The sequence below is a fragment of the Phyllobates terribilis genome, unplaced genomic scaffold (genome assembly GCF_046119375.1).
Source record: "Phyllobates terribilis strain yellow unplaced genomic scaffold, ASM4611937v1 Scaffold_1__5_contigs__length_1240528914, whole genome shotgun sequence".
Taxonomy (NCBI): domain Eukaryota; kingdom Metazoa; phylum Chordata; class Amphibia; order Anura; family Dendrobatidae; genus Phyllobates; species Phyllobates terribilis.
In genome coordinates, this window is record NW_027362761.1 from 201,557,997 (window position 1) to 201,582,883 (window position 24,887).

Genomic DNA, 24,887 nt, shown 5'->3' on the forward strand with positions numbered 1-24,887 from the left:
GTGCTCCCCTGTTCCTCTTCCTCCTCCCACACCCACTACATGGTTCCGCCCTCCAGCTAGGGACCAGGGACTGTGCTCTCCCTTAGGAGCAATCTCGCCCTGCCCTCTGAAGTGGAGTGTAATGGATGCAAGTGGGTGGGTCCCAGGCAGTACTCCATCCTTACCTGAGAGTGAGATACCACACCTCTGGGTGAGATCCAGTACCTCTGTGGCGACTGAACACACAGGGGCGCCACAGTTGCACTCACCTTTTCTTCTCAAGACAATCATTCTTCCGGATGTCCCAAACAGTCTGAAAGGCTCTTCTGGCAGAATGCCAGTCTGTCCATCAGGTTTTTTTTAACAGAAGTGGCTTAATTTCTGCCCTTCTTGACACCTGGCCAGAATTCAAAAGCCTTTGCCTCACTGTGCATGCAGATGTACTGACACCTGTCCGCTGTCATTCCTGAGTAAGCTCTGTACTGTTGTTGAACCGATCCCATATCTGACTCGTCTTTAGGAGATGGTCCTCACACTTGCTGTACTTTCTTGGTAGCCCTGAAGCCTTCTTTACAGCAATTGATCCATTTGGTTCATTTAGGGACAATCTTACAAGCAGCAATTTACTTGCCTCTAAAGCCCTTTCGATGCACATCAATGATGATGGCATTTGTTAACCATGGTTAAAAGAAGAGGACAATGATTTCAAGCACCAACCATCTTTTAAAGCAACAAGTCTGCTCTTATAATTCAATCATGACAGAATGATATCAGCAGCCTTGTCCTAGTTAACACTTTCTCCTGAGCAAATGAGAAGATCACTGAAATGATGTAAGCAGGTCATTTTGCGGCAGGGCTGAATTCCAGTGGAAATTGTTTTTTTGTGATTAAGTTAATTTTCATGGCAATGAACTTTGAATTTTTATTTATTTATCTGCTGCTCACTTTTCATAACAATCTAGAGTTAATGCAAATTACCACTAAATAAACTGAAGCAGCAAAGTTTGTGAGAAACAAAATTTGTGTCAGTCTCAAAACTTTTGACCACGACTGTACATTTAGGTACTTAAAATGGGCAAAGTTGTGGTCTTGTAGTGCTAAAAGATCCTAAAAGAAACCAAAGTTGGGATTGACTCCACACTACATTCTAAAATCCTAAATGAGATTGTTAGACACTTCATAAGAGCTTTAAATACCAAATCTGTCATCTGCATAGCCACTGCTTCCCTACATTAGTAAGTACTGTCGAGAACAAAAATTCTGCTCACATACAGTGGGGGAAATAAGTATTTCATCCCTTGCTGTTTTTGTAAGTTTGCCCACTGACAAAGACATGAACAGTCTAGAATTTTAAGGGTAGTTTAATTTTAACATGGAGAGATAGAATATCCAAAAAAAATTAAAAAAAATCACATTGTATAAATTAGATACATTTTTTTGCATTTTGCAGTGAGAAATAAGTAAATTATTCTTCTTACTTGATTGTCGGCCGATAAGTGCTGATTTCCACTAGGCTGACATCTGTCACTTGTAAGCAAGAACTAAGAGTCAAATTCTCCAGCTTTGGACATTGTTTTACAATATGATGAATGGTCCGATCTCTCACCTACAAAATAAAGCAAAGGGGAGATGATCAACATCTTATAGATATATTTTCTAGTGCCAGCAGAGACCACTAGAGCAGAGCTTGCTATTTGTTAACATCTTTGCAGTTAGCCATTAAAAGGCATCAACCACTGAGGACTCTCAAATCTTAATATTTTAAATCTCTAATTAATTTTCTTAAAATATAAGCATAGTTAATTTTTTAGCAAATGAGCTGCTTCATAGGAAAAATATAAATGTTCACTATGCAACACAATCACAACTAGTCACAGATTGGGAAAGATTTGGGGGCATATTTATTATCCAATGTCATACTCTGGTCAAACATAGGAGTACTGTTTGATTTATGCTGCTTAAAGGGATTCTTTGGTTCCGCTCACTTACACATCGGAGGTTAGTGGTGCCGAGTACATAACTGCTTTCTACTCAGATTTAAGAAATTGGGACAAAACATAAAAAGGGAGCAGATACCCTAATAAAGGAGAAAATGAAGGCAAGAGTATGTGTGTTCACCTGAGCCAGTTGTGTAATGCACAAGTCCTGAAAAAATGTCCCAAGTCTTACCTCAACCCATTCCTACTTATCAGATTATCATGGAAGTTTTATTACTATGAAATATTTATTTTCCTGTTTTCTTTTGTCTAAACTCGAGTGCATCCTATAGTATGATGTGTCTTCTAGTTTGAAAACTATGGTATATATACAATTATGGAACACATGTTTACAGGGGTGGATCCAATTGCCTTGTCAATCCCACCCACAATATTTACTATTTAAGGAAGTACCCCACACCAAGCTGTCAGCTATGATTAAGGGTTTTTGAACCCAAAGCGTGTAAGCATTATAGGTTTTCTTTTTTAATATGTGCACATTCTCTCATTCTTTTTATCCTAAATGATTAAAGGCTAAGTTTGAACTATGTTCTCCTGGTGCTGGAGAACATCCCCTTTTGGACCATTGAGACCATTGTGCATTGTCCATTCTGGTCAGATTTAAGAAATGACATACATTGGTGCGTCATGGGTGGACATAGCATTTGTTCAAACGGTGCAGCCGCATATGGGCTCAAGAGGTAAGGGGAACCTGTTACTTCAAAGAACTCAGAAGTCTCCTGTCTCAGGATCAGCACCCGATCAGTAAATAGAGAACATGAGTTTATAAGCTCACCAATGAGCAAACAAAATGCTCATTTGTCAGCTGATTGGATCATTTCTGCCAGCATGAAAATCTACTTTGTTGTCAGCACAACATGCTGCTGAATGGGGGAGAAGAAGACCATTGTATTAACCATCATTCTTTCCCATACAGTGGTTTGACTTGTTTATAGTGGATATGTGCTTTTCTATGAGCAGAAATAAATACATACCTTTGGTGTGTGTGAACACATGACCACAGTGTGTAGGTTGTCCTTATACACATAGATTAACTGTACGTTCACATATAGCACAAATTTTGCAAGAATGGGATCAAATCCACGCTAGAGGTGAGTGGATTGATCCATTGCAAATCAACTTCTAAAATTGCAAATCAACTTCGAAAAGAATTTCCTGAAATTCTGAAATTTCAACAGTTTGCAATTTAATTCACAAGGAACGCAAAAAAAGAGGTCGGAGAAGACAGCTCAATCCACATAGGGATAGAAAAAGACCTAAATCACAATGTGCTGTACTACTTCAGTGCTGAAGCACACTGAAAAGGTGATAGGTAGTCTCAGACTGTGAATAATAATCTAAAGATTCAAGTGATATAGGGAGGTGCTGTACCTGCATAGTCAGTGTGAATGTGAATTATTTGATCTGTGATATACTGCAGTAACAGCACCTTAATAACAGCTTTTTGTTTATTCTTGACACACTGCAAACAAAGAAGGCAGTATAATACCCCCCTGTCATAGTTTTGGTTCTAAACAAAAATCCTGAAGCCAAGGCACACATAAATGGCTACTTAGATAGCTGTGATACTGACACTGTCTGAGAGGCTACTCACCTCTTCTTCCATCTAGGAAATAGGAACCTTTTATACAGCACATAATATGTCGCACTTCTATTGCAACATCCACACTTCACAGCCAGGGCCCCGAACAGTTTAAAAGTCGTGGGCCCCCCTTCCCCCAATATATCTTGTGGTATGTCACATGACCCCATTTGATAGATCATGTGATAGGTCATGTGATTAACACACAGGTGCTCTGGTGCACATTTGTAGATGCAAAATAAGAGAGATAGTGGCGCACAATGCAATTTTTTTTCCCTCATGTACAGCGCTATACATAACATAGCCTTATATATAATAGCAATTAATTTTCCTAATTGCCACATGGGAGACTGTGACTGTTGTAGAGGCCAAACCAATAGGCTGAAATTAATTCTGCCCCCACATAGCTCCCTAGATACAGTATGAGCCCTCACATAGTTCCCTATTTACAGTATGAACCCTCACTTAGCCTCCCAAGATACAGTATGCTCTTTTGTATTGAACACAAGTGCTTTACAAAAAAAACTTTCACTTAATTCATTTTTTTCAGGGGATATTGCACATTATGTACTTAAACGTAATGGGTGCCAATAACGATTAGCAGGACTGTATGAGCCTCCATATAGCTCCTTATATACACTATGAGCCCTCACATAGCCTCCCTAGATACAGTATGAGCCCTCACATAGCATTCCAGTATAGAGTATGAGCTCTCACATAGCCCCCTATATACAGTGTGAGTCCCCACATAGCTCTCTAGATACAGCCATTTGGATGTTTTTGGTTGTCATTAAGATTTAAAAAGAGAAAACACAGTAGATTGACAATAAATGGCTTCACCCAACTAATAACCATGAGTGGAGAAAAAGTTTTGTTGTTATTATTCATATTATCTGAAACAAGGCCAAGAAAGGAAAAATTCTGCCGGGGTATGTAAACTTTTGAGCACAACTGTATATATATTAACATGATTGTTATTTTATAGCTTGCCTTGATTATCATTTAAACAATTTATATATATATATATATATATATATATATATATATATATATATATATATACAGTTATATGAAAAAGTTTGGGCACCCCTATTAATCTTAAGCTTAATGTTTTATAAAAATTGGTGTTTTTGCAACAGCTATTTCAGTTTGATATATGTAATGACTGTTGGACACAGTAATGTTTCTGCCTTGAAATGATGTTTATTGTACTAACAGAAAATGTGCAATCTGCATTCAAACAAAATTTGACAGGTGCATAAGTATGGGCACCCTTATCATTTTCTTGTTTTAAATACTCCTACCTACTTTTTACTGACTTACTAAAGCACTTTTTTTGGTTTTGTAACCTCATTGAGCTTTGAACTTCATAGCCAGGTGTATGCAATCATGAGAAAAGCTACTTAAAGTGGCCACTTGCAAGTTGTTCTCCTGTTTGAATCTCCTCTGAAGAGTGGCATCATGGGCTCCTCAAAACAACTGTCAAATGATCTGAAAACAAAGATTATTCAACATAGTTGTTCAGGGGAAGGATACAAAAAGCTGTCTCAGAGATTTAACCTGTCAGTTTCCACTGTGAGGAACATAGTAAGGAAATGGAAGAACACAGGGACAGTTCTTGTTAAGGCCAGAAGTGGCAGGCCAAGAAAAACATCAGAAAGGCAGAGAAGAAGAATGGTGAGATCAGTCAAGGACAATCCTCAAACCACCTCCATAGAGCTGCAGCATCAACTTGCTGCAGATGGTGTCACTGTGCATCGGTCAACTATACAACACACTTTGCACAAGGAGAAGCTGTATGGGAGAGTGATGCAAAATAAGCCGTTTCTGCAAGCACGCCACAAACAGAGTCGGCTGAGGTATGCAAAAGCACATTTGGAGAAGCCAATTTCTTTTTGGTAGAAGGTCCTGTGGACTGATGAAACCAAGATTGAGTTGTTTGGTCATACAAAAAGGCGTTATGCATGGCGGAAAAAAAACACAGCATTCCAAGAAAAACACTTGCTACCCACAGTAAAATTTGGTGGAGGTTCCATCATGCTTTGGGGCTGTGTGGCCAATGCCGGCACCGGGAATCTTGTTAAAGTTGAGGGACGCATGGATTCCACTCAGTATCAGCAGATTCTTGACAATAATGTTCAAGAATCAGTGACAAAGTTGAAGTTACGCAGGGGATGGATCTTTCAGCAAGACAATGATCCAAAACACCGCTCCAAATCTACTCAGGCATTCATGCAGAGGAACAATTACAATGTTCTGGAATGGCCATCCCAGTCCCCAGACCTGAATATCGTTGAACATCTGTGGGATCATTTGAAGAGGGCTGTCCATGCTCGGCGACCATCAAACTTAACTGAACTGGAATTGTTTTGTAAAGAGGAATGATCAAAAATACCTTCATCCAGGATCCAGGAAATCATTAAAAGCTACAGGAAGCAACTAGAGGCTGTTATTTTTGCAAAAGGAGGATCCACTAAATATTAATGTCACTTTTCTGGTGAGGTGCCCATACTTCTGCACCTGTCAAATTTTGTTTGAATGCAGATTGCACATTTTCTGTTAGTACAATAAACCTCATTTCAAGGCAGAAACATTACTGTGTCCAACAGTTATTACATATATCAAACTGAAATAGCTGTTGCAAAAACACCAATTTTTATAAAACATTAAGCTTAAGATTAATAGGGGTGCCCAAACTTTTTCATATAACTGTATATATATATATAACACACACATATATATATATATATATATATATATATATATATATATATATATATATATATATATATATATATATAGCTTTAAAATCTATGTGGTTTTGTATGCTCAAGTTCTATTTTTAAAAGAATAAAACAGGATATATGGTAGGTTTTCTGATTCTCAGAAAATGCTTGAGCCATTTGATATGGCAAGACTACCATTTAATCACACTGAATATAACCTTTTCCTTGTGAAATCTAAGAAGTAAGACTGTTTAGTCAGAAATTATTTCTAAGTAAGTAATGTTCTTCTTTTTATTCTGTTACGTCTGCTTTTCTTAGTGACCTCATACTTAGTCTTTTAGTTATTCAATGAAAGCATCTGCCTCTATCAGCAAGGTGGACAAGCCTTGCATACTACAGTGGGTATGGAAAGTATTCAGACCACATTAAATTTTTCACTCTTTGTTTCATTGCAGCCATTTGGTAAATTCTAAAAAGTTAATTTTTTTTCTCATTAAAGTACACTCCGCACTCCATCTTGACTGAAAAAAATCAGAAATGTAGAAATTTTTCCAAAGAGCTTATATATAATATATACTCTAAATGTATAGTATTTGTATAGTATTTGCATAGCAATACGACAATATATGGAACCTGGAATCTCTTACAAATACTCATAGTTTACCCTAATAAGCATAGTGGGAGGTTGTGTCATGTTACCAATCGATGAAATTCAAAGTTTAAACCTAAGTGAAAACTCACTAACATTTTATTATTTTGTAGCAAACATAGAATATTGCATTAACTATGAACTTTCTACAAAACAACATTTCATTAAAGCATCCAGAGTAAGAAACACAAAATTCTAAATTGGAACATTAAGAATAAGAGCATGAGAGTCCGAGGAGTACAACAAAGGCCCTGGTGTAAATATTGTCTTCTAAATTGACTATGATTAGTTATGGAAATAAACACTTCATGGAATGAAAAGGAAAATTTTACCACGTTCAGGCCCGTCAGATTCAGTGTGGTGATCTTGTGTAAATTAGACGCTATTTTTGCCAAGCACACATCAGTTGCTTTTGGAATCCTACCGATATTCAGGTTCTCCAGATGTACACATTCACTAGCCACAGAAATCAAGCATTTTGCTGCAAGAGTATGGCATCCAAATATTTCTAATTTATTAAGACTGCAAAACACAAAAACATGTATTAATACCAAGTTGCAAATAGTTTCAAGAATGTCAAGCGCCCTCCAAAATATTTTGTTTTTCATGTGACTGATAATGATTTTGATTATAGTTGATCTGCAGCTTATCCACATGGTCACCGGTAGCAAGTTAAATTGCACTGTTCATGACAGCCTTATTATTTCTGTATTTTATTTTTCCTTTTTTTTCAGTTTGCATGTGTGCACTGCTAAGTGGTGGTAAATAACATATGGAAAATCAATCTCCATATATCATTTTTATAATATTCACTGATAAGGTATTACTATGTAATGCAATCAAGGGTAGCCCACCTAAGACAAGACAACCACATTTATTAGTATAGGAAAATTGTCTAAATGTTGGTTACTACAGTTACAGATACAGTTATATGAAAAAGTTTGGGCACCCCTATTAATCTTAAGCTTAATGTTTTATAAAAATTGGTGTTTTTGCAACAGCTATTTCAGTTTGATATATGTAATAACTGTTGGACACAGTAATGTTTCTGCCTTGAAAAGAGGTTTATTGTACTAACAGAAAATGTGCAATCTGCATTCAAACAAAATTTGACAGGTGCATAAGTATGGGCACCTCACCAGAAAAGTGACATTAATATTTAGTAGATCCTCCTTTTGCAAAAATAACAGCCTCTAGTCGCTTCCTGTAGCTTTTAATGAGTTCCTGGATCCTGGATGAAGGTATTTTTGACCATTCCTCTTTACAAAACAATACCAGTTCAGTTAAGTTTGATGGTCGCCGAGCATGGACAGCCATCTTCAAATGATCCCACAGATGTTCAATGATATTCAGGTCTGGGGACTGGGATGGCCATTCCAGAACATTGTAATTGTTCCTCTGCATGAATGCCTGAGTAGATTTGGAGCGGTGTTTTGGATCATTGTCTTGCTGAAAGATCCATCCCCTGTGTAACTTCAACTTTATCACTGATTCTTGAACATTATTGTCAAGAATCTGCTGATACTGAGTGGAATCCATGCGTCCCTCAACTTTAACAAGATTCCCGGCGCCGGCATTGGCCACACAGCCCCAAAGCATGATGGAACCTCCACCAAATTTTACTGTGGATAGCAAGTGTTTTTCTTGGAATGCTGTGTTTTTTGCCGCCATGCATAACGCCTTTTTGTATGACCAAACAACTCAATCTTGGTTTCATCAGTCCACAGGACCTTCTTCCAAAAAGAAATTGGCTTCTCCAAATGTGCTTTTGCATACCTCAGCCGACTCTGTTTGTGGCGTGCTTGCAGAAACGGCTTCTTTCGCATCACTCTCCCATACAGCTTCTCCTTGTGCAAAGTGCGTTGTATAGTTGACCGATGCACAGTGACACCATCTGCAGCAAGTTGATGCTGCAGCTCTCTGGAGGTGGTCTGAGGATTGTCCTTGACTGATCTCACCATTCTTCTTCTCTGCCTTTCTGATGTTTTTCTTGGCCTGCCACTTCTGGCCTGAACAAGAACTGTCCCTGTGTTCTTCCATTTCCTTATTATGTTCCTCACAGTGGAAACTGACAGGTTAAATCTCTGAGACAGCTTTTTGTATCCTTCCCCTGAACAACTATGTTGAATAATCTTTGTTTTCAGATCATTTGACAGTTGTTTTGAGGAGCTCATGATGCCACTCTTCAGAGGAGATTCAAACAGGAGAACAACTTGCAAGTGGCCACTTTAAGTAGCTTTCCTCATGATTGCATACACCTGGCTATGAAGTTCAAAGCTCAATGAGGTTACAAAACCAAAAAAAGTGCTTTAGTAAGTCAGTAAAAAGTAGGTAGGAGTATTTAAAACAAGAAAATGATAAGGGTGCCCATACTTATGCACCTGTCAAATTTGTTTGAATGCAGATTGCACATTTTCTGTTAGTACAATAAACCTCATTTCAAGGCAGAAACATTACTGTGTCCAACAGTTATTACATATATCAAACTGAAATAGCTGTTGCAAAAACACCAATTTTTATAAAACATTAAGCTTAAGATTAATAGGGGTGCCCAAACTTTTTCATATAACTGTATAAGAACAACAATGGGGAGAATTTATCATGTTGTGTGTCAGAATTAGGGTACATTTTGTGTAATTTTTAGCCTCAGACACATTTAAAAATGGTCATGCACCATTTTTAAAACTTTTTTTGGCAAGTCCATTATTTTTACTTTAATTTCATTAAAGAAGGCGGGTCCCCGGCATGTTCCTAGAATTAGCCAGATGTAAGACATGCGACTTTTTCTTTTGTACAAAATGTTACAAAACCACTCCAGATTTTTGTGTTAAGTGTAGTTTTTAAATAATTTTGGTATACACTCACTTTAAAGACTGATTATACTAGGAAATTATTGCTACATCTCATAAAATGACTAGAGCCTCTATTCAACAATGGCACTGGTGTGATTGTGCCAAGCTGCCTCTAGGCAACCATGGTACTGGTGTGATTGTGCCAAGCTGCCTCTAGGCAACCATGGCACTGGTGTGATTGTGCCAAGCTGCCTCTAGGCGACAATGGCACTGGTGTGATTGTGCCAAGCTGCCTCTAGACAACCATGGTCTGGTTGCGCCAAGCTGCCTCTAGGGGACCATGGCACTGGTATGATTGTGCCAAGCTGCCTCTAGACAACCATGGTCTGATTGCGCTAAGCTGCCTCTAGGCGACAATGGCACTGGTCCAAATGCACCCAACTGACTCTAGACAACCATGGTCTGATTGCGCCAAGTTCCCTCTAGACAACGATGGCAGTGGTGTGATTGCGCCAAGTTGGCTCTAGGCAATCATGGCAGTGGTGTGATTGCGCCAAGCTGCTTCTAGGCAATCATGGCACTGGTGTGATTGCGCCAAACTGCTTCCAGGTAACAATTGCACTTGTGTGGTTGTGCCAAGCTGCCTCTAGACGACGATGGCACATGTGTGCTTGAGGCAAGCTGCCTTTAGGCAACAACGGCATTGGTCTGATTGCTCCAAGCTGCCTATGTGTGACAATGGCACTTGTGCGAGTGTGCCAAGCTGCCGCTAGGTGACGATATGATTGCGGCAAGCTGCCTCTAGCAACAATGGCACTGGTCTAATTGATCCAAGCTGCTTCGGTGTGACAATGGCACTGGTGTGATTGCAACAATCTGCCTCCAGGCAACAATGGCAATAACCTGACTGTTTGGATTTTCCTCTAGGCAACAATAGCACTAGTATAATTGCTACAATAATGGCACTGGTCTGATCCACTGGACTATCCAGTAGTTTTGCTATATGATATGATGTTTGATTACTTTAATTTGCTTACCAAATACATTCTATATATCATTGAGTGAGATTGATTCTGGTGACGGAGCCTGGAGAGGTTTTTAATTACCTAACCACCAGCAATGGTACAATTAAACCCCTTTAATAACCTGGGTAACCTGCCATTAGCTCTTTCAGTATTCTAGAACCCTAGAGATATTTATTTTACAACCCTTTACTACCTGATAACACTACCTATAAAATTAAATAACCCCTAAACTGCCAAACTGCGGGTTAAAAGAGATCAGATGTATTTTGGGCATGACCACCACAGGTCTTTATCATATAATAAATTATATCTGTGATTTAATATAAATGTTCAATAAATTACTTTCCAAGTAAAAATCAGTAGTCAAATTTTCATAATGTAAGTTATGAAAAATCTTTATTATCTGCCTTACAGAGTAACCAAATTATATGGATCGGGATGAACTACATACCTAACTTATGTATTGTATATAGAAAGCTACCTAATGAAAGAACATGAAGGCCTGGACAGATAGACACTGAGAGAATAGCAATGAGTCAACAACACTTCTCATCAAAAAGAATAAAGAGTGGTACAAGAATGTGGGAGCACAAATGGAAAAACCCATCAAGAAATCAATGTGTCCTTTATGGGAAGAGGCCATCTGAATCATCCCTTAACAGATTTATCTAATCGACAACCAATATAAATGCCTTGAATTCCTGGATACATTGAAATAGTTTATAAGAAAATGAACAAGAAATTATCAAATTCTTACTGTTTTCGGTGCTTTTGGTTTCCATTCAGTTATATGGCTGATTATTGCCATTATGTAATGCTCTTTTACATGTCTGTTGACCTGTACAAGTCTAACAACCCTTGCCTCAGCTCTAATATCCTATAGCCGTTTTACCCTACAGCCATTGAGTACAGTGACAGAATTTTGTATTATGCTGTTCTCTCTGAACACTCCGACAACCACTGCTCTCCCTCAACTCACAAGTCCAGTGGTTCATAAATGGGTTAAATGGGAATCCCTGCTTGTCACTCTGTCTGGTACCCCAATCACTAGTCCACAACTAGGCTCGGGTGAAATCCTTCTATCTAAATGGCCAGAGACAAGTGTACAGTCACTAATACTAATACTAATAACACAGATGTACAATCCGAGACACTAATAACAAGCTCACACACAACATTTACTCACACCTAGAGTCATTCACCACACTAGCCTACAATTATCTTTTAGCCTATACTCACCATTTACATAGGCCATGCCCTGCAACACTACTGACCTACTGTTTTCCAATTCAGAAATGCATTTATCCATTATTACTCCTTAATGAAAAAAATTAAAACCATAGAACAAATCTTATAGTATGCACAGATCTCAGACAAGATCCCAGAATAAACACAGATCCTACACCAGAGTGCCTAAACAAACAGACACCAGACCAGACCTCGAATTAACAAATCTCAGACCAATCTCAGACCAGAGCCCCTAATTTAACACAAACCCCAGCTCAGACTTCCTGAATAGAAGCCAGACTGTAATTAAATAAGTAGATCCCAGACCAGGGGCTCTAATCAAATAAAGACCCTAGAACAGACCCTCTGTAATACATATAAACTACAGTCCAGTCCCCCTGAACAAACAGACCCCAGCTCAGACTCGCTAAATGGATGCCAGACTAGACCCCCTGATTAAGTACATTGCTCAAAAAAATAAAGGGAACACTTAAACAACAGAATATAACTCCAAGTAAATCAAACTTCTGTGAAATCAAACTGTCCACTTAGGAAGCAACACTGATTGACAATCAATTTCACATGCTGTTGTGCAAATGGAATAGACAATGGATGGAAATTATTTGCAATTATCAAGACACCCTCAATAAAGAAGTGGTTCTGCATGAGGGGACCACAGACCACATCTCAGTACACATGCTTTCTGGCTGATGTTTTGGTCACTTTTGAATGTTGGTAGCATGAGACGGACTCTACAACCCACAGAAGTTGCTCAGGTAGTGCAGCTCATCCAGGATGGCACATCAATGCGAGCTGTGGCAAGAAGGTTTGCTGTGTCTTTCAGCGTAGTGTCCAGAGGCTGGAGGCGCTACCAGGAGACAGGCTAGTACACCAGGAGACGTAGAGTGGGCCGTAGAAGGGCAACAACCCAGCAGCAGGACTCTTACCTCCGCCTTTGTGCAAGGAAGAACAGGAGGAGCACTGCAAAATGACCTCCAGCAGGCCACAAATGTGCATGTGTCGGCACAAATGGTTAGAAACTGACTGCATGAGGGTGGTATGAGGGCCCAACATCCACAGATGGGGGTTGTGCTCACAGCCCAACACCGTGCAGGACGCTTGGCATTTGCCACAGAATGCCAGGATTGGCAAAGTTGCCACTGGCACCCTGTGCTGTTCACAGATGAAAGCAGGTTCACACTGAGCACATGTGACAGACGTGACAGAGTCTGGAGACGCCGTGGAGAGCGATCTGCTGCCTGCAACATCCTTCAGCATGACCGGTTTGGCAGTGGGTCAGTAATGGTGTGGGGTGGCATTTCTTTGGAGGGCCCCACAGCCCTCCATGTGCTCACCAGAGGTAACCTGACTGCTATTAGGTACCGAGATGAGATCCTCAGACCCCTTGTGAGACCATATGCTGGTACGGTTGGCCCTGGGTTCCTCCTAGTGCAGGACAATGCCATACCTCATATGGCTGGAGTATGTCAGCAGTTACTGCAAGATGAAGGCATTGAAGCTATGGAATGGCCCGCCTGTTTCCCAGACCTGAATCCGATTGAGCATGTCTGGGACATCATGTCTTGCTCCATCCACCCACGTCACGTTGCACCACAGACTGTCCAGGAGTTGGGAAATGCTTTAGTCCGGGTCTGGGAGGAGATCCGACAGGAGACCATCCGCAACCTCATCAGGAGCATGCCCAGGCATTGTAGGGAGGTCATACAGGCACGTGGAGGCCACACACAATACTGAGCCTCATTTTGACTTGTTTTAAGGACATTACATAAAATTTGGATCAGTCTGTAGTGTGTTTTTCCACTTTAATTTTGGGGGTGACTCCAAATCCAGGCCTCCATTGGTTAATAAATTTGATTTCCATTGATGATTTTTGTGTGATTTTGTTGTCAGCACATTCAACTTTGTACAGAACAAAGTATTCAAAGAGAATATTTCATTCATTCAGATCTAGGATGTGTTATTTGAGTGTTCCCTTTATTTTTTTGAGCAGTGTACATCCCAACTGGATAAACAAATACAGACCAGTCCCCCTAAACAAATACAGACCCCCAACTCAGGCTTGCTAAATAGAAGCTTGACTTTAATTCAATATATCCCAGACCAGACTCCCTAAATAAATATAGACCAAGCCACCTAACCAAATACAGACCCTCTGTAATACATACAAACTACAGTCCAGTCCCCCTGAATAAACACAGACCCCAGCTCAGACTCACTAAAGAGATGCCAGACTTAACCCCCTACTGAAATACATCCCAGACCGGATAAATACAGACCAGGCCTCCTAAACAATAATAGACCCTACACCAAACCCCCTGTAGTAAATGTAGGGGGACAGTTCACACACTCCTCTATGGAGTATTACAGCTTCATGTGCACATATACATATTACCATATATTTAAAGGACTTTGTGCTATAGGTATCTGTGTATCTCCATTTCTACATACAGTAGTTGTGCCTTAATTCACAATGTGCATGAAATCCCAAATATTATCACAGGCACATCACCACTTCCGCCAATCAATGAGCTCAGCGGCTTGTGCCGTCTATATCAGCAGAGCTGCTGATCTCATCGATTGGCGGAAGTGGTGATGTGCACCGTAATTGTAAAGTCGCCGCTGCAGCCAAAACCCAGAGATCGAGTCGGTGGAGAGCCGACACTGGATTGGGAAGGGTGAGCACTATCTGATTTTGTTGTTTTACAACTATGCAACCACTTTTGATGAAAGTGGAAAACCCCTTAAAACAAAAATTATCATTTAAAAAAAAATAAATGAACACATATCATTCAACTAGCCGCCCTTAACCCTTCACGATTCACCTAATAACTCAAAATGCTTTCCAGCAAGTTACAAAGCAGACTTAGTTTATTCTTACCTTTTATAATGCCTTTTCAAAAGAGCAGTAATGGCATTATCTGTGATATTACAGCCATTCATTGATAGACTTTGCAAGCTACGTGGACGGAAAAAAAAATAAAATAAAACACATCTTTATGGTGTAATGATAATTATAATGACTCTTATGTAGCAAGTAAATGGATACAGTAAAAGTTCTTAAAAGTTTATTCCCAAAATAGTAAGCTATCTGCTATCCATGGGATAGGGAATAATTTACTGGTCACTGGGGGACCGACCACTGAGACCCCCCATTGATCCTGAAAATGGGGCTCTGAATCCCAAAAACCAGGCTCTTGCTGAGCCCTGTCTTGAAAGAAACGGAGGTTTGCATGCCCAACTTCATTACCTGTAGGAGTAAAGTCCAGTTCCATAGACAATAAGTGGAGCAGAAGGTGAGCATTTGCTTTTTCAATTTAAGATGGAGCTTTGCAGAGCTTTGTTCCCGGGTTACAAAACCCCGTTCTTAGGATCGTTGGGGGGTCCTAGCGGCCAGACCGTCAGCGATCAGTAAGGTATTCCCTTTCCCTGGGATAGGGGACAACTTACTGTATTAGGAATAACCCTTTAACAATGAAAAATATAATAAATAAATAATAAAATGGAGTTTCCCATTATATATTACACGGTTAAAAAATGGAAACATACAATACAAAGTTGGTTTGTGGGTTACTTAGGGTATAAACATGACTGCTACCTATTGTACTCAATGAATACTGTTATTATGTGTTTCCCCAATTGTGTGCTACATAGAGGGGAGCGGACTGCACGATCAGACTGCACAAGGTTTGTTTGCATTTTAGTAGATATTTTATAATGTAATAAAACTATTATAAACTATTGTAAAAAACTATTATAAATAATCAGATCATCATTAAACTATCTCAGACAATGATGAGACACTCACCTGTCAGGATTAAAACCTCTGGACAAATTATGGTAGCACTAAATCAGATATCAGTTTGCTTTTAGTTAGAAGTCTATAAAAAATGTCTCTGCTTAGTGCTCTGCTTCTGATCCCATTGTAGGAAGTTTAATTACTGTATCTCATACTATTAATTCTTACCATACACAGGCCTGGATAAGAGAAATGATTCCTTTATCAGTCGCCCCTGTCCAGCTCACATCCACCGATGTTAGTCGGGCGCAGAAATTATTGGCATAGGACAAAACTGTGTCTCCTCTGAATATCTCTCCGCTGCAGTTTGTTATATTCAGCTCCTGTGTGAGCAGAAGTGAAAGATTATTCCATTTATACTTATTGCATTTCATGAGATTCTGCTATGAGAATTATTATATACAATTATTATTATTATTATTATACAATTATTATATAGGTCTTCTTCAAACTTTGCAGTTTTAGTGCACTTTTTCATGAGTCTTTTAGCCAAAAGTAAAAGTAGACCCCAAAGGGGGCAGCACAGTGGCCTTGCAGCGGTGGGGTCCTGGGTTCAAATCATTCCACGGACAACAACCTCAAAGAGTTTGTATGTTCTCCGTGTTTGCTTCAGTTTCCTTCAGATACTCCGGTTTCCTCCCACACTTCAAAGACATACCGATAGGGACTTTAGATTGTAAGCCCCGATGGGGACAGTGATGTTAATGTCTGTGGTAGAATTAATGGCGCTATATAAATGAGTAAAATAAATACATAAACAAATGAGTAAAAAGGGACGAGAATTATAACCATAGAATTAATAATAATCCTTTTTGATCTCCTGGTTTTGGCTACAAAAGTCCACAGTGATTTTATTAAAATGACAGCAAGCAGCCCAGTAAGTGACACATCACTTCAATCAAGGTCTCTGCTCTTACACCGTGCTGCTCTCAGATGAGGTAGCAAACACCTGATGACAGATTGCCTTTAAACATCCACTGTGTTCAGGAGAGCACCACTCCCCTGCCTCCCGGCTTTCTGCTTGCCAAGGGGGAGGGGTGCTCTTGAAGATTGGCGGTTTGGACAGCTGCATGGTCACTTTGCTGATATAAGTGTGGCACCCCAGGGGTCTGGTTTCCACAGTAATGCAATGTTATGTCTGAGAGCAGGTGGGAGGTCTCTTGGTCAGGAATCCTATGCATGCCACACCTCCTGCCCAGTCCTGGGAGGGGAAGGACTTCCCCTATATAAACCTGGGGCTGAGGCAGGGTTAGAGAGTTCAGAGGGAGAGTTCAGCCAGGAGGGCTGACAGGGAGCTGTGGCTCCGGCTGGGCCCAGCTCCTGGGCCATGCCAGAAGTAGAGACCGAGAAGAGAAGCAGCTATGGGAAGAAACAACAGGAGCTCTGTGGGAGCAGTGTTACAAGGAGTCAGGGGCTGGCAGCTGCAGAGCTCGCCCTGACTGAGAAGTTATCACCGGACCCGGAGTCCGAGGCTGTGGGGACTAACTCCTATCCAGCAGCAGAAACCGACCGGCAGGGGATTGCAGGTCCTCTGGCCCAGAAACCCGAAGGCACGGTCACACGCGTGGGACCAGCACCGCCGTCGTGGAGCGGAAGCTAATAGAAGGCCCCGAGTCACCGGCCATACGGGTGAGCACCACACGGTACACTCAGGGACGTGGGCTACTTTTACCCGCCTCTAGCAAGGTAGCCAGAAGAGTACAGTTAGTTTGGGAGGCCTACAACTCCGCCTGGCCAGGGGAGATCCCATCTGCTCAAGGACTGACCAGGCCCCAATCGCTAGCCAGTACTCCGGGAGGGTCTATCTTTGTCACCAGTAAAGACCCTGAACTACACCGTACCGTCTCCGAGTGGTTCCTGCTACCCCCATCGTCCACGTCGGCTGCCCTGAGGCCATACCCCTCCCGTTGGGGGTTATACTATCACGCTGCACAATCCTACCACCGGCCTCAGCGGTCTGCCCTGCAGCGGCAGCTCCATAGCTGCATTCAACGGGTGGTGTAGTCGTCCAACATCTACCGCTAATACAGCGCCACTTAGTCTGACTCCCTGGGCACGGACCGGATCACCGCCACGAGACTACAACCCTCAAAAGATCCGGCTCCGGGTAAGCTCCCGCGTGCGCAACGCAGCGTGACACAGGCCCAGGGGCGCGTCAACTTTTGGCGTAGTCGGCAGGATTTCGTGCCTGCAACCACCGGGTACTGCGTGCCTGAAAAAGACTGTTCAAACTTACCTGTGGTGAAGATTCCCGCCATCCGGCGCCATCTTCCGCTTCCTTCCCGCCATCGGTGGAGTTTTCCCGCCATCCGGCGCCATCTTCAGCCTTCTTCCCGCCATACGTGGAGTTTTCCCGCCATTGGACGCCATCTTGAGGACGCCGCGCGGGAAGAAGAGGGGCGTGGACTCCGAAAGCGCGCGAGAACTGAAGCCCCGCCTCACGTCCGGACGTTGCGTAAGGTCCTGGAAGGAGCCCAGCAGACGCCGACGTCACAGGAGCGCGACGGAAGGTCCTCGACCCTGACGATCCACTGCGGAGCCGCGGCCTACGGAAGAGGATCATCGCAAGGTAGGCCACGGTCCACTAGGGGGGAGGAAGATGTCGGATACGGAGGAGAGCTTCACTGCCGCAGCCACCGCCAGCGCCACCGCTGCTGCGGTCATGCCTTTCACGATGCCCTATATCCCGGGGGCAGCCTGGCTACCCCAGTACTCAGGGGAGTCACATACCCTGAATGACTTTAGAGAAAAGCTGGATAGCCTCTTCCAGGTGTACCCCCTCACAGAAGAGCAAAAAGTGAGCATCCTGGTGGCCCAATTAACCGGGGCAGCCCAAAGGGAGGTAAAGTCCTGGCCACCTGGGAGGAGGACTGTCGCAGAGATACTAACCCAGCTAACCGAGGAGGAGCTGCAGTACTACCAATACGAGGAAAGCCAAGAGGACCCGGACGGGTCTGAGGACTACCCTCAGGAGGGAGCACAAAGAGGACATAGCTACTGAAGGGAAGTAGCGTGAATAAAGAGCTGTACATAGTTACCCGTTAGGGTACAAGGACTGCTGCTAATTAAAATATGGTCCCCGTTGGGATTAGTGAATTGTTCCCCGTGTGTCCCTATCCCTTACCAGGCTGAGGACTGTGAGCAGCCATCCCCTATCCCTTACCAGGCTGAGGACTGTGAGCAGCCAATCCTTATCCCCACTGGCCGAGGACTGAGAGCGGCCATATCCTGTAAATAATTATGTGTTTCTAGTAATTTATAGGAGTCCTTGGTGGATTTACCGGGAATCCTTTGTACAGTTAGTGGAGCGTAACCCAGGATGGACTAAAAGACTGTTAAGGACTCGGGGCAGGACAGACCCCTACCTGGTTACGTCTCCCTGTTTTGGTGAAATGGACACCTTTGTTTCCTTCAAAGACTGCACCCGGTTGCGGACATGCCGTGACCACCTTTATGTGTTTTTCTTATTGTATTATTATTGTTATACCCTGTTATGTCTTTCTAAAAAAATATGTTTAGTCCCGGAGTACTAAATTTCACTAGGGGGGAATGTGGCACCCCAGGGGTCTGGTTTCCACAGTAATGCAATGTTATGTCTGAGAGCAGGTGGGAGGTCTCTTGGTCAGGAATCCTATGCATGCCACACCTCCTGCCCAGTCCTGGGAGGGGAAGGACTTCCCCTATATAAACCTGGGGCTGAGGCAGGGTTAGAGAGTTCAGAGGGAGAGTTCAGCCAGGAGGGCTGACAGGGAGCTGTGGCTCCGGCTGGGCCCAGCTCTTGGGCCATGCCAGAAGTAGAGACAGAGAAGAGAAGCAGCTATGGGAAGAAACAACAGGAGCTCTGTGGGAGCAGTGTTACAAGGAGTCAGGGGCTGGCAGCTGCAGAGCTCGCCCTGACTGAGAAGTTATCACCGGACCCGGAGTCCGAGGCTGTGGGGACTAACTCCTATCCAGCAGCAGAAACCGACCGGCAGGGGATTGCAGGTCCTCTGGCCCAGAAACCCGAAGGCACGGTCACACGCGTGGGACCAGCACCGCCGTCGTGGAGCGGAAGCTACTAGAAGGCCCCGAGTCACCGGCCATACGGGTGAGCACCACACGGTACACTCAGGGACGTGGGCTACTTTTACCCGCCTCTAGCAAGGTAGCCAGAAGAGTACAGTTAGTTTGGGAGGCCTACAACTCCGCCTGGCCAGGGGAGATCCCATCTGCTCAAGGACTGACCAGGCCCCGATCGCTAGCCAGTACTCCGGGAGGGTCTATCTTTGTCACCAGTAAAGACCCTGAACTACACCGTACCGTCTCCGAGTGGTTCCTGCTACCCCCATCGTCCACGTCGGCTGCCCTGAGGCCATACCCCTCCCGTTGGGGGTTATACTATCACGCTGCACAATCCTACCACCGGCCTCAGCGGTCTGCCCTGCAGCGGCAGCTCCATAGCTGCATTCAACGGGTGGCGTAGTCGTCCAACATCTACCGCTAATACAGCGCCACTTAGTCTGACTCCCTGGGCACGGACCGGATCACCGCCACGAGACTACAACCCTCAAAAGATCCGGCTCCGGGTAAGCTCCCGCGTGCGCAACGCAGCGCGACACAGGCCCAGGGGCGCGTCATAAGACGTGCACACTCCCATGCCTCAGGGACCAGAGATCCAGCCGGCTGCAGAACAGTGCTTGCCAGCATTAAAGCGAGCGCTCCTTGCCTTGGAAATCGCAGCTTCTGATACACTGGAGAAATGGCCAGCAACCTATCAACGAGCCGTACACTATTGAATTATAGATCGCTTCTTGAGAAGTGAGGAATTTTTATGATGTAAATTGCAAAGTTGTATGTTTTTACAAGCACTTTGCAATTTTACCCCTTTAACAACATGAGAAAATCCTGTTAATATAGGTTATGGGCACATTGTTAGAAAGAATGCATATAAACCAATCATACAACGTAAAATACACGGCCCAACGTCATTATGACAACCATGGCCATGGCTTTTACTTTGTGTATTCTTTTCAAAATTAGTTCTATGGGAAATAACATTTTCCCAATGTCTTTATGCTAAACACTGTCTCCGTCTAATAATGTTCATGAATGTCCCTTATTGTGGCCAAATTGTTAAAAAAGCACTCATGGCACCATGTTCTTTTTCTTTTATGGCCTGAGAAGACTCAGCTTGACATGGCCCCGTTCTAGTTACATCACAGTGCATCAGAATTGCTCAGGTGTTCCTTCAACCTCAGATGATTTTCCGTTTTTCATTCTTCCTCCTCTTCTTCCAAGAGCCATAACGTTTTTATTTTTCTGTAAATATAGCCTTATGAGGGCTTGCTTTTTGCGAGACAAGTTGTACTTTTGAATGACATCATTTGTTTTATTACGTGATCCACTAGAAAACAAGAAAAAAATTCCAAGTGTGTTGAAATTGCAAAAACAAGTGCAATTTCACAATTTTTTTTTCGGAGGGGGGGGGGTTTTGCGGTGTTCACTATGCGGTAAAACTGACCTGACAATATGATTCTCCAGGTAAGGATGATTAAGCTGTTACCAAACATATATAGTTTATTTTTTTTATTTAAGTGTTGAAGAAAAAAGCAGAAATTCATAAATAAAAACCCAAGTTTTCTTATGTCACCATTTTTCAAGACCTGTAACACTTTCATTTTTCGGAATATAATGCTGTGTGATGGTTTATTTTTTTCAGCCTGATCTGACGTTTTTACTGACACTATGTTGGGTTAGATATGATGTATTGATTGCCTCTTATTGCCTTTTATTGCAATATTGGGGTGGCTCAAAAATTCTGGCATTTTAATTATTTTGCTTGTTACGCTGTTTACTGATTGCATTAATTTATTTTAGATTTTGATAGATTGGACTTTTACGAACACAGCGATACCAAATATGTGTATTTTTTTTTCAATTGTTTTACTTTTAATGGGGCAAAAAGGGGGGGTGATTTGAAATTGTGTTTTTTTTATTTTTTTTTTCATATTTTTAAAAACTTACTGTATTTAATAGTCCCTATAGGGATTACAGCTGTGATCCTCTGATCGCGTGTGCTATACATAGTAGTGTATCAGCACTACTATAAGTAGCTAAAATCCGAATAGCCCATGAACTAAAGGAAAGCGGGACACCAAGGACAATAGGGTCTTATCGAAGGGAGAAATATGATATTAGATGATTTGAGGAATTGTTCACTTGTCAGGGTTGTATTAACTCACAACGGAGGATTCAGGATGAATCAAATGCTGCAGCACGCTCAGAACCGGAATCCCATCATAGCAATCAATGTGTTACACGCACGCCGCTAGGTTTAGATAGGGCGAGACGGGTTTCATGAATTTGTTGGAATCCTGGGGGAACAGTTACTCAGGGCGACCATAGGCTGCAGTTTCTCTCAGGCACATGATACATTCAGTTGCTGACCAGACACATCTGACAAGAATCTTTTTCAATAGTTTAACAGAGGAATTTAATCTGAAGCACGGCCAGTGCAATTCAGGGATATTACAGCAACAATCTTCATTACAGTACAGTCTCATAAAACAGGCACAGTAATGTCAATCTCTTCAGTAGCATAAATCAGCACAGGATAGATCTTTTGGCAGCACACTTCTATGCATAAACAGCAGGCTTTCCCTTCACAAGAACACAATAGTACACAGCATTCTTTATCCTGCAGGGAGATGGGGGGGGGTTGATGAGGGAGATGATCCCTGTGACACAGTTCCTTCCTGTCCTTATCTTCCTGCCCGATAATACTCTGCACTGTTAGTTCAGGGAGTTTATCTGACCTGTGTTTAGTTTCTCTCCTGATCTGAATCCTGTTCAGTTGCCTTCTGTCAGATCCAGACAACAAACTACCTTTCCCTACAGCTCCAGCCAGAACACAACAACAAGTTCCCCACAATCCCCCTGGGTCTCTGCTGAAACACTCCCTGTCTCTTGTGACTGTATTAACCCCTCTAGTTGCTGGATGCTTCTGAAGCACACCACTACTTCTGCATGTCACAAATGGGTCAGAGAATAAGGGTGATAGTCAGCGCTGCCGATGTAGATAACGAGACTAGGGAACAAAGCGGTTTATTTTCTACCCATTTCAACGTTGAACTAACTTCTGTCGTCATAGGTTTTATGCCACAGTCAGAGATCGACAGTGGGATTTAAAAAGTGAGGAGCCACGGGTGTAGCTCCTTTCCACTGGCTGCTGATAGAGGCTGGTGATGACTGATTAAATCAGCCCTCATTTGCTGGGAAAGATGCGGACTTGGCGTGTGAGCCCGCATCAAAGGCAGGGACATGACATATGACGTACATGTACGTCATATGTCGTGAAGGGGTTCAACGGGTTTTCTAGGATATTGATGTCCTTAGGCAGAGGTGTCAAGAGTCAAGATACCACTATAAGCTGTTTGAAGAGGCCAGGTGAACACTATACTTGCTCTGCCTACTGCGTACACTTAATAGCATATGTGATTGACATTGGCCCTGAATTCTGGTGTAAATTGTTTTGAAAAGTTGCAAAATTCTGGCGCTACTCAGAGTTGAGCAAAACTTTTGCAACCTTTGGCATTTTCACGCCAGATTCTCCCAGCTACATCAAAATGCGCAAAGCTGAGGCATGGAGGGAGAATGACTCCATGGCTCATCTAATTCTTGACGAGTTTTGGCGTTACTTACTCCAGAAATCTTATATCTGACTAGTATAGGATGCATGGCGCTCGTCAGACTCTGCTGATTCATGGAGAAGTGTGGACCTCTTCATGAATCAGAAGCGTCTGACTCCACCACCACCAGTTTTGATGAATCTGGACCATTGTGTTTTGTCATTCATTTCAGTGGGGCAACATTGCAATACCTTGCTTAGCCTCTAAGACCTAGAGTCAGACACCCTCTGATCTGATATTCATGGCCTTTACTAAGGATCAGACATCAATACTGTGATCCCAAAAAAGAGCACTTTAATTATATTTTGCCCACATATAGTCATGTGTTGGCACCCTTGAAATTGTTCCAGAAAATGAAGTATTTCTCCCAGAAAATAATTGCAGTTACAAATGTTTTGTTACATACATGTTTATTTCTTTTGTGTGTATTGGAACAATACAAAAAAAACTGAGAAAAAGAGGCAAATTGGAGATAATTTCACACAAAACTTCAAAAATTGTTCAGACAAAATTGTTGGCACCTTTTGAAAATTGAGGATAAACAACTTTGCTTCAAGAATGTGATGCTCGTAAAAACTCATTTGTGGCAAGTAACAGGTGTGGGCAATTCAAAAATCACACCGAAAACCTGAAAAAAGGGGAGAAGTTGACTCAATCTTTGCATTGTGTGTCTGTGTGTGCCACACTAAGCATAGAAAACAGAAAGAGAAAATAATAACTGTCTTAGGACTTGAGAACCAAAATTGTTGAAAAATTTCAACAATCTCAAGGTTACAAGTCCATCTCCAGAGATCTTGATGCTCCGTTTGTCTACAATGCGCAACATAATCAAAAAATTTACAACCCATGGCACTGTAGCTAATCTCCCTGGACGTGGACGGCAGAGACAAATTGATGAAAGTTTGCATTATAGTCTGCATTATAGTCCGGATGGTGGATAAGCAGCCCCAATCAATTTCCAAAGAAATTCAAGCTGTCCTGCATGCTCAGGGTGCATCAGTGTCAGCGCAAACTATCTGTCAACATTTGAATGAAATTAAACGCTATGGCAGGAGACCCAGGAGTACCCCACTGGTGATACAGAGACATAAAAAACTGCAGTTTGCAAAAATGTAAGTGAGTAAGCGAAAATCCTTCTGGGAAAGCATCTTGTGGACAGATAAGACCAAGATAAAGCTTTTTAGTAAAGTACATCATTCTACAGTTTACCGAAAATGGAATGAGGCCTACAAAGTAAAAAACAGTACCTACAGTCAAATATGGTGGAAGTTCAAAGATGTTTTGGGATTGTTTTGCTGACTCTGGCACTGGGTGCCTTGACTGTGTGCAAGGCAGCATGAATTTTGAAGATTACCAAAGGATTTTGGGTTGCAATGTAGTGCCCAGTGTCAGAAAGCTGGGTTTGCATCTTAGGTCATGGGTCTTT

At 42.3% G+C, this 24,887-nt stretch overlaps 1 protein-coding gene across 1 annotated transcript in view; it reads right to left on the minus strand.

Annotated features, from left to right (window-relative positions):
* The window catches only part of LOC141253217 (uncharacterized), a 243,018-nt gene that overhangs the window by 32,589 nt on the left and 185,542 nt on the right, over nt 1-24,887 (minus strand). Inside the window, exons 9-12 of the mRNA XM_073670911.1 lie at nt 15,963-16,117; nt 14,877-14,954; nt 7,266-7,455; nt 1,458-1,585 (exon numbers count right to left, since the gene is read on the minus strand). Coding sequence (XP_073527012.1) covers nt 1,458-1,585; nt 7,266-7,455; nt 14,877-14,954; nt 15,963-16,117 — 551 coding nt within the window. The remainder of the gene's footprint in view (nt 1-1,457; nt 1,586-7,265; nt 7,456-14,876; nt 14,955-15,962; nt 16,118-24,887) is intronic.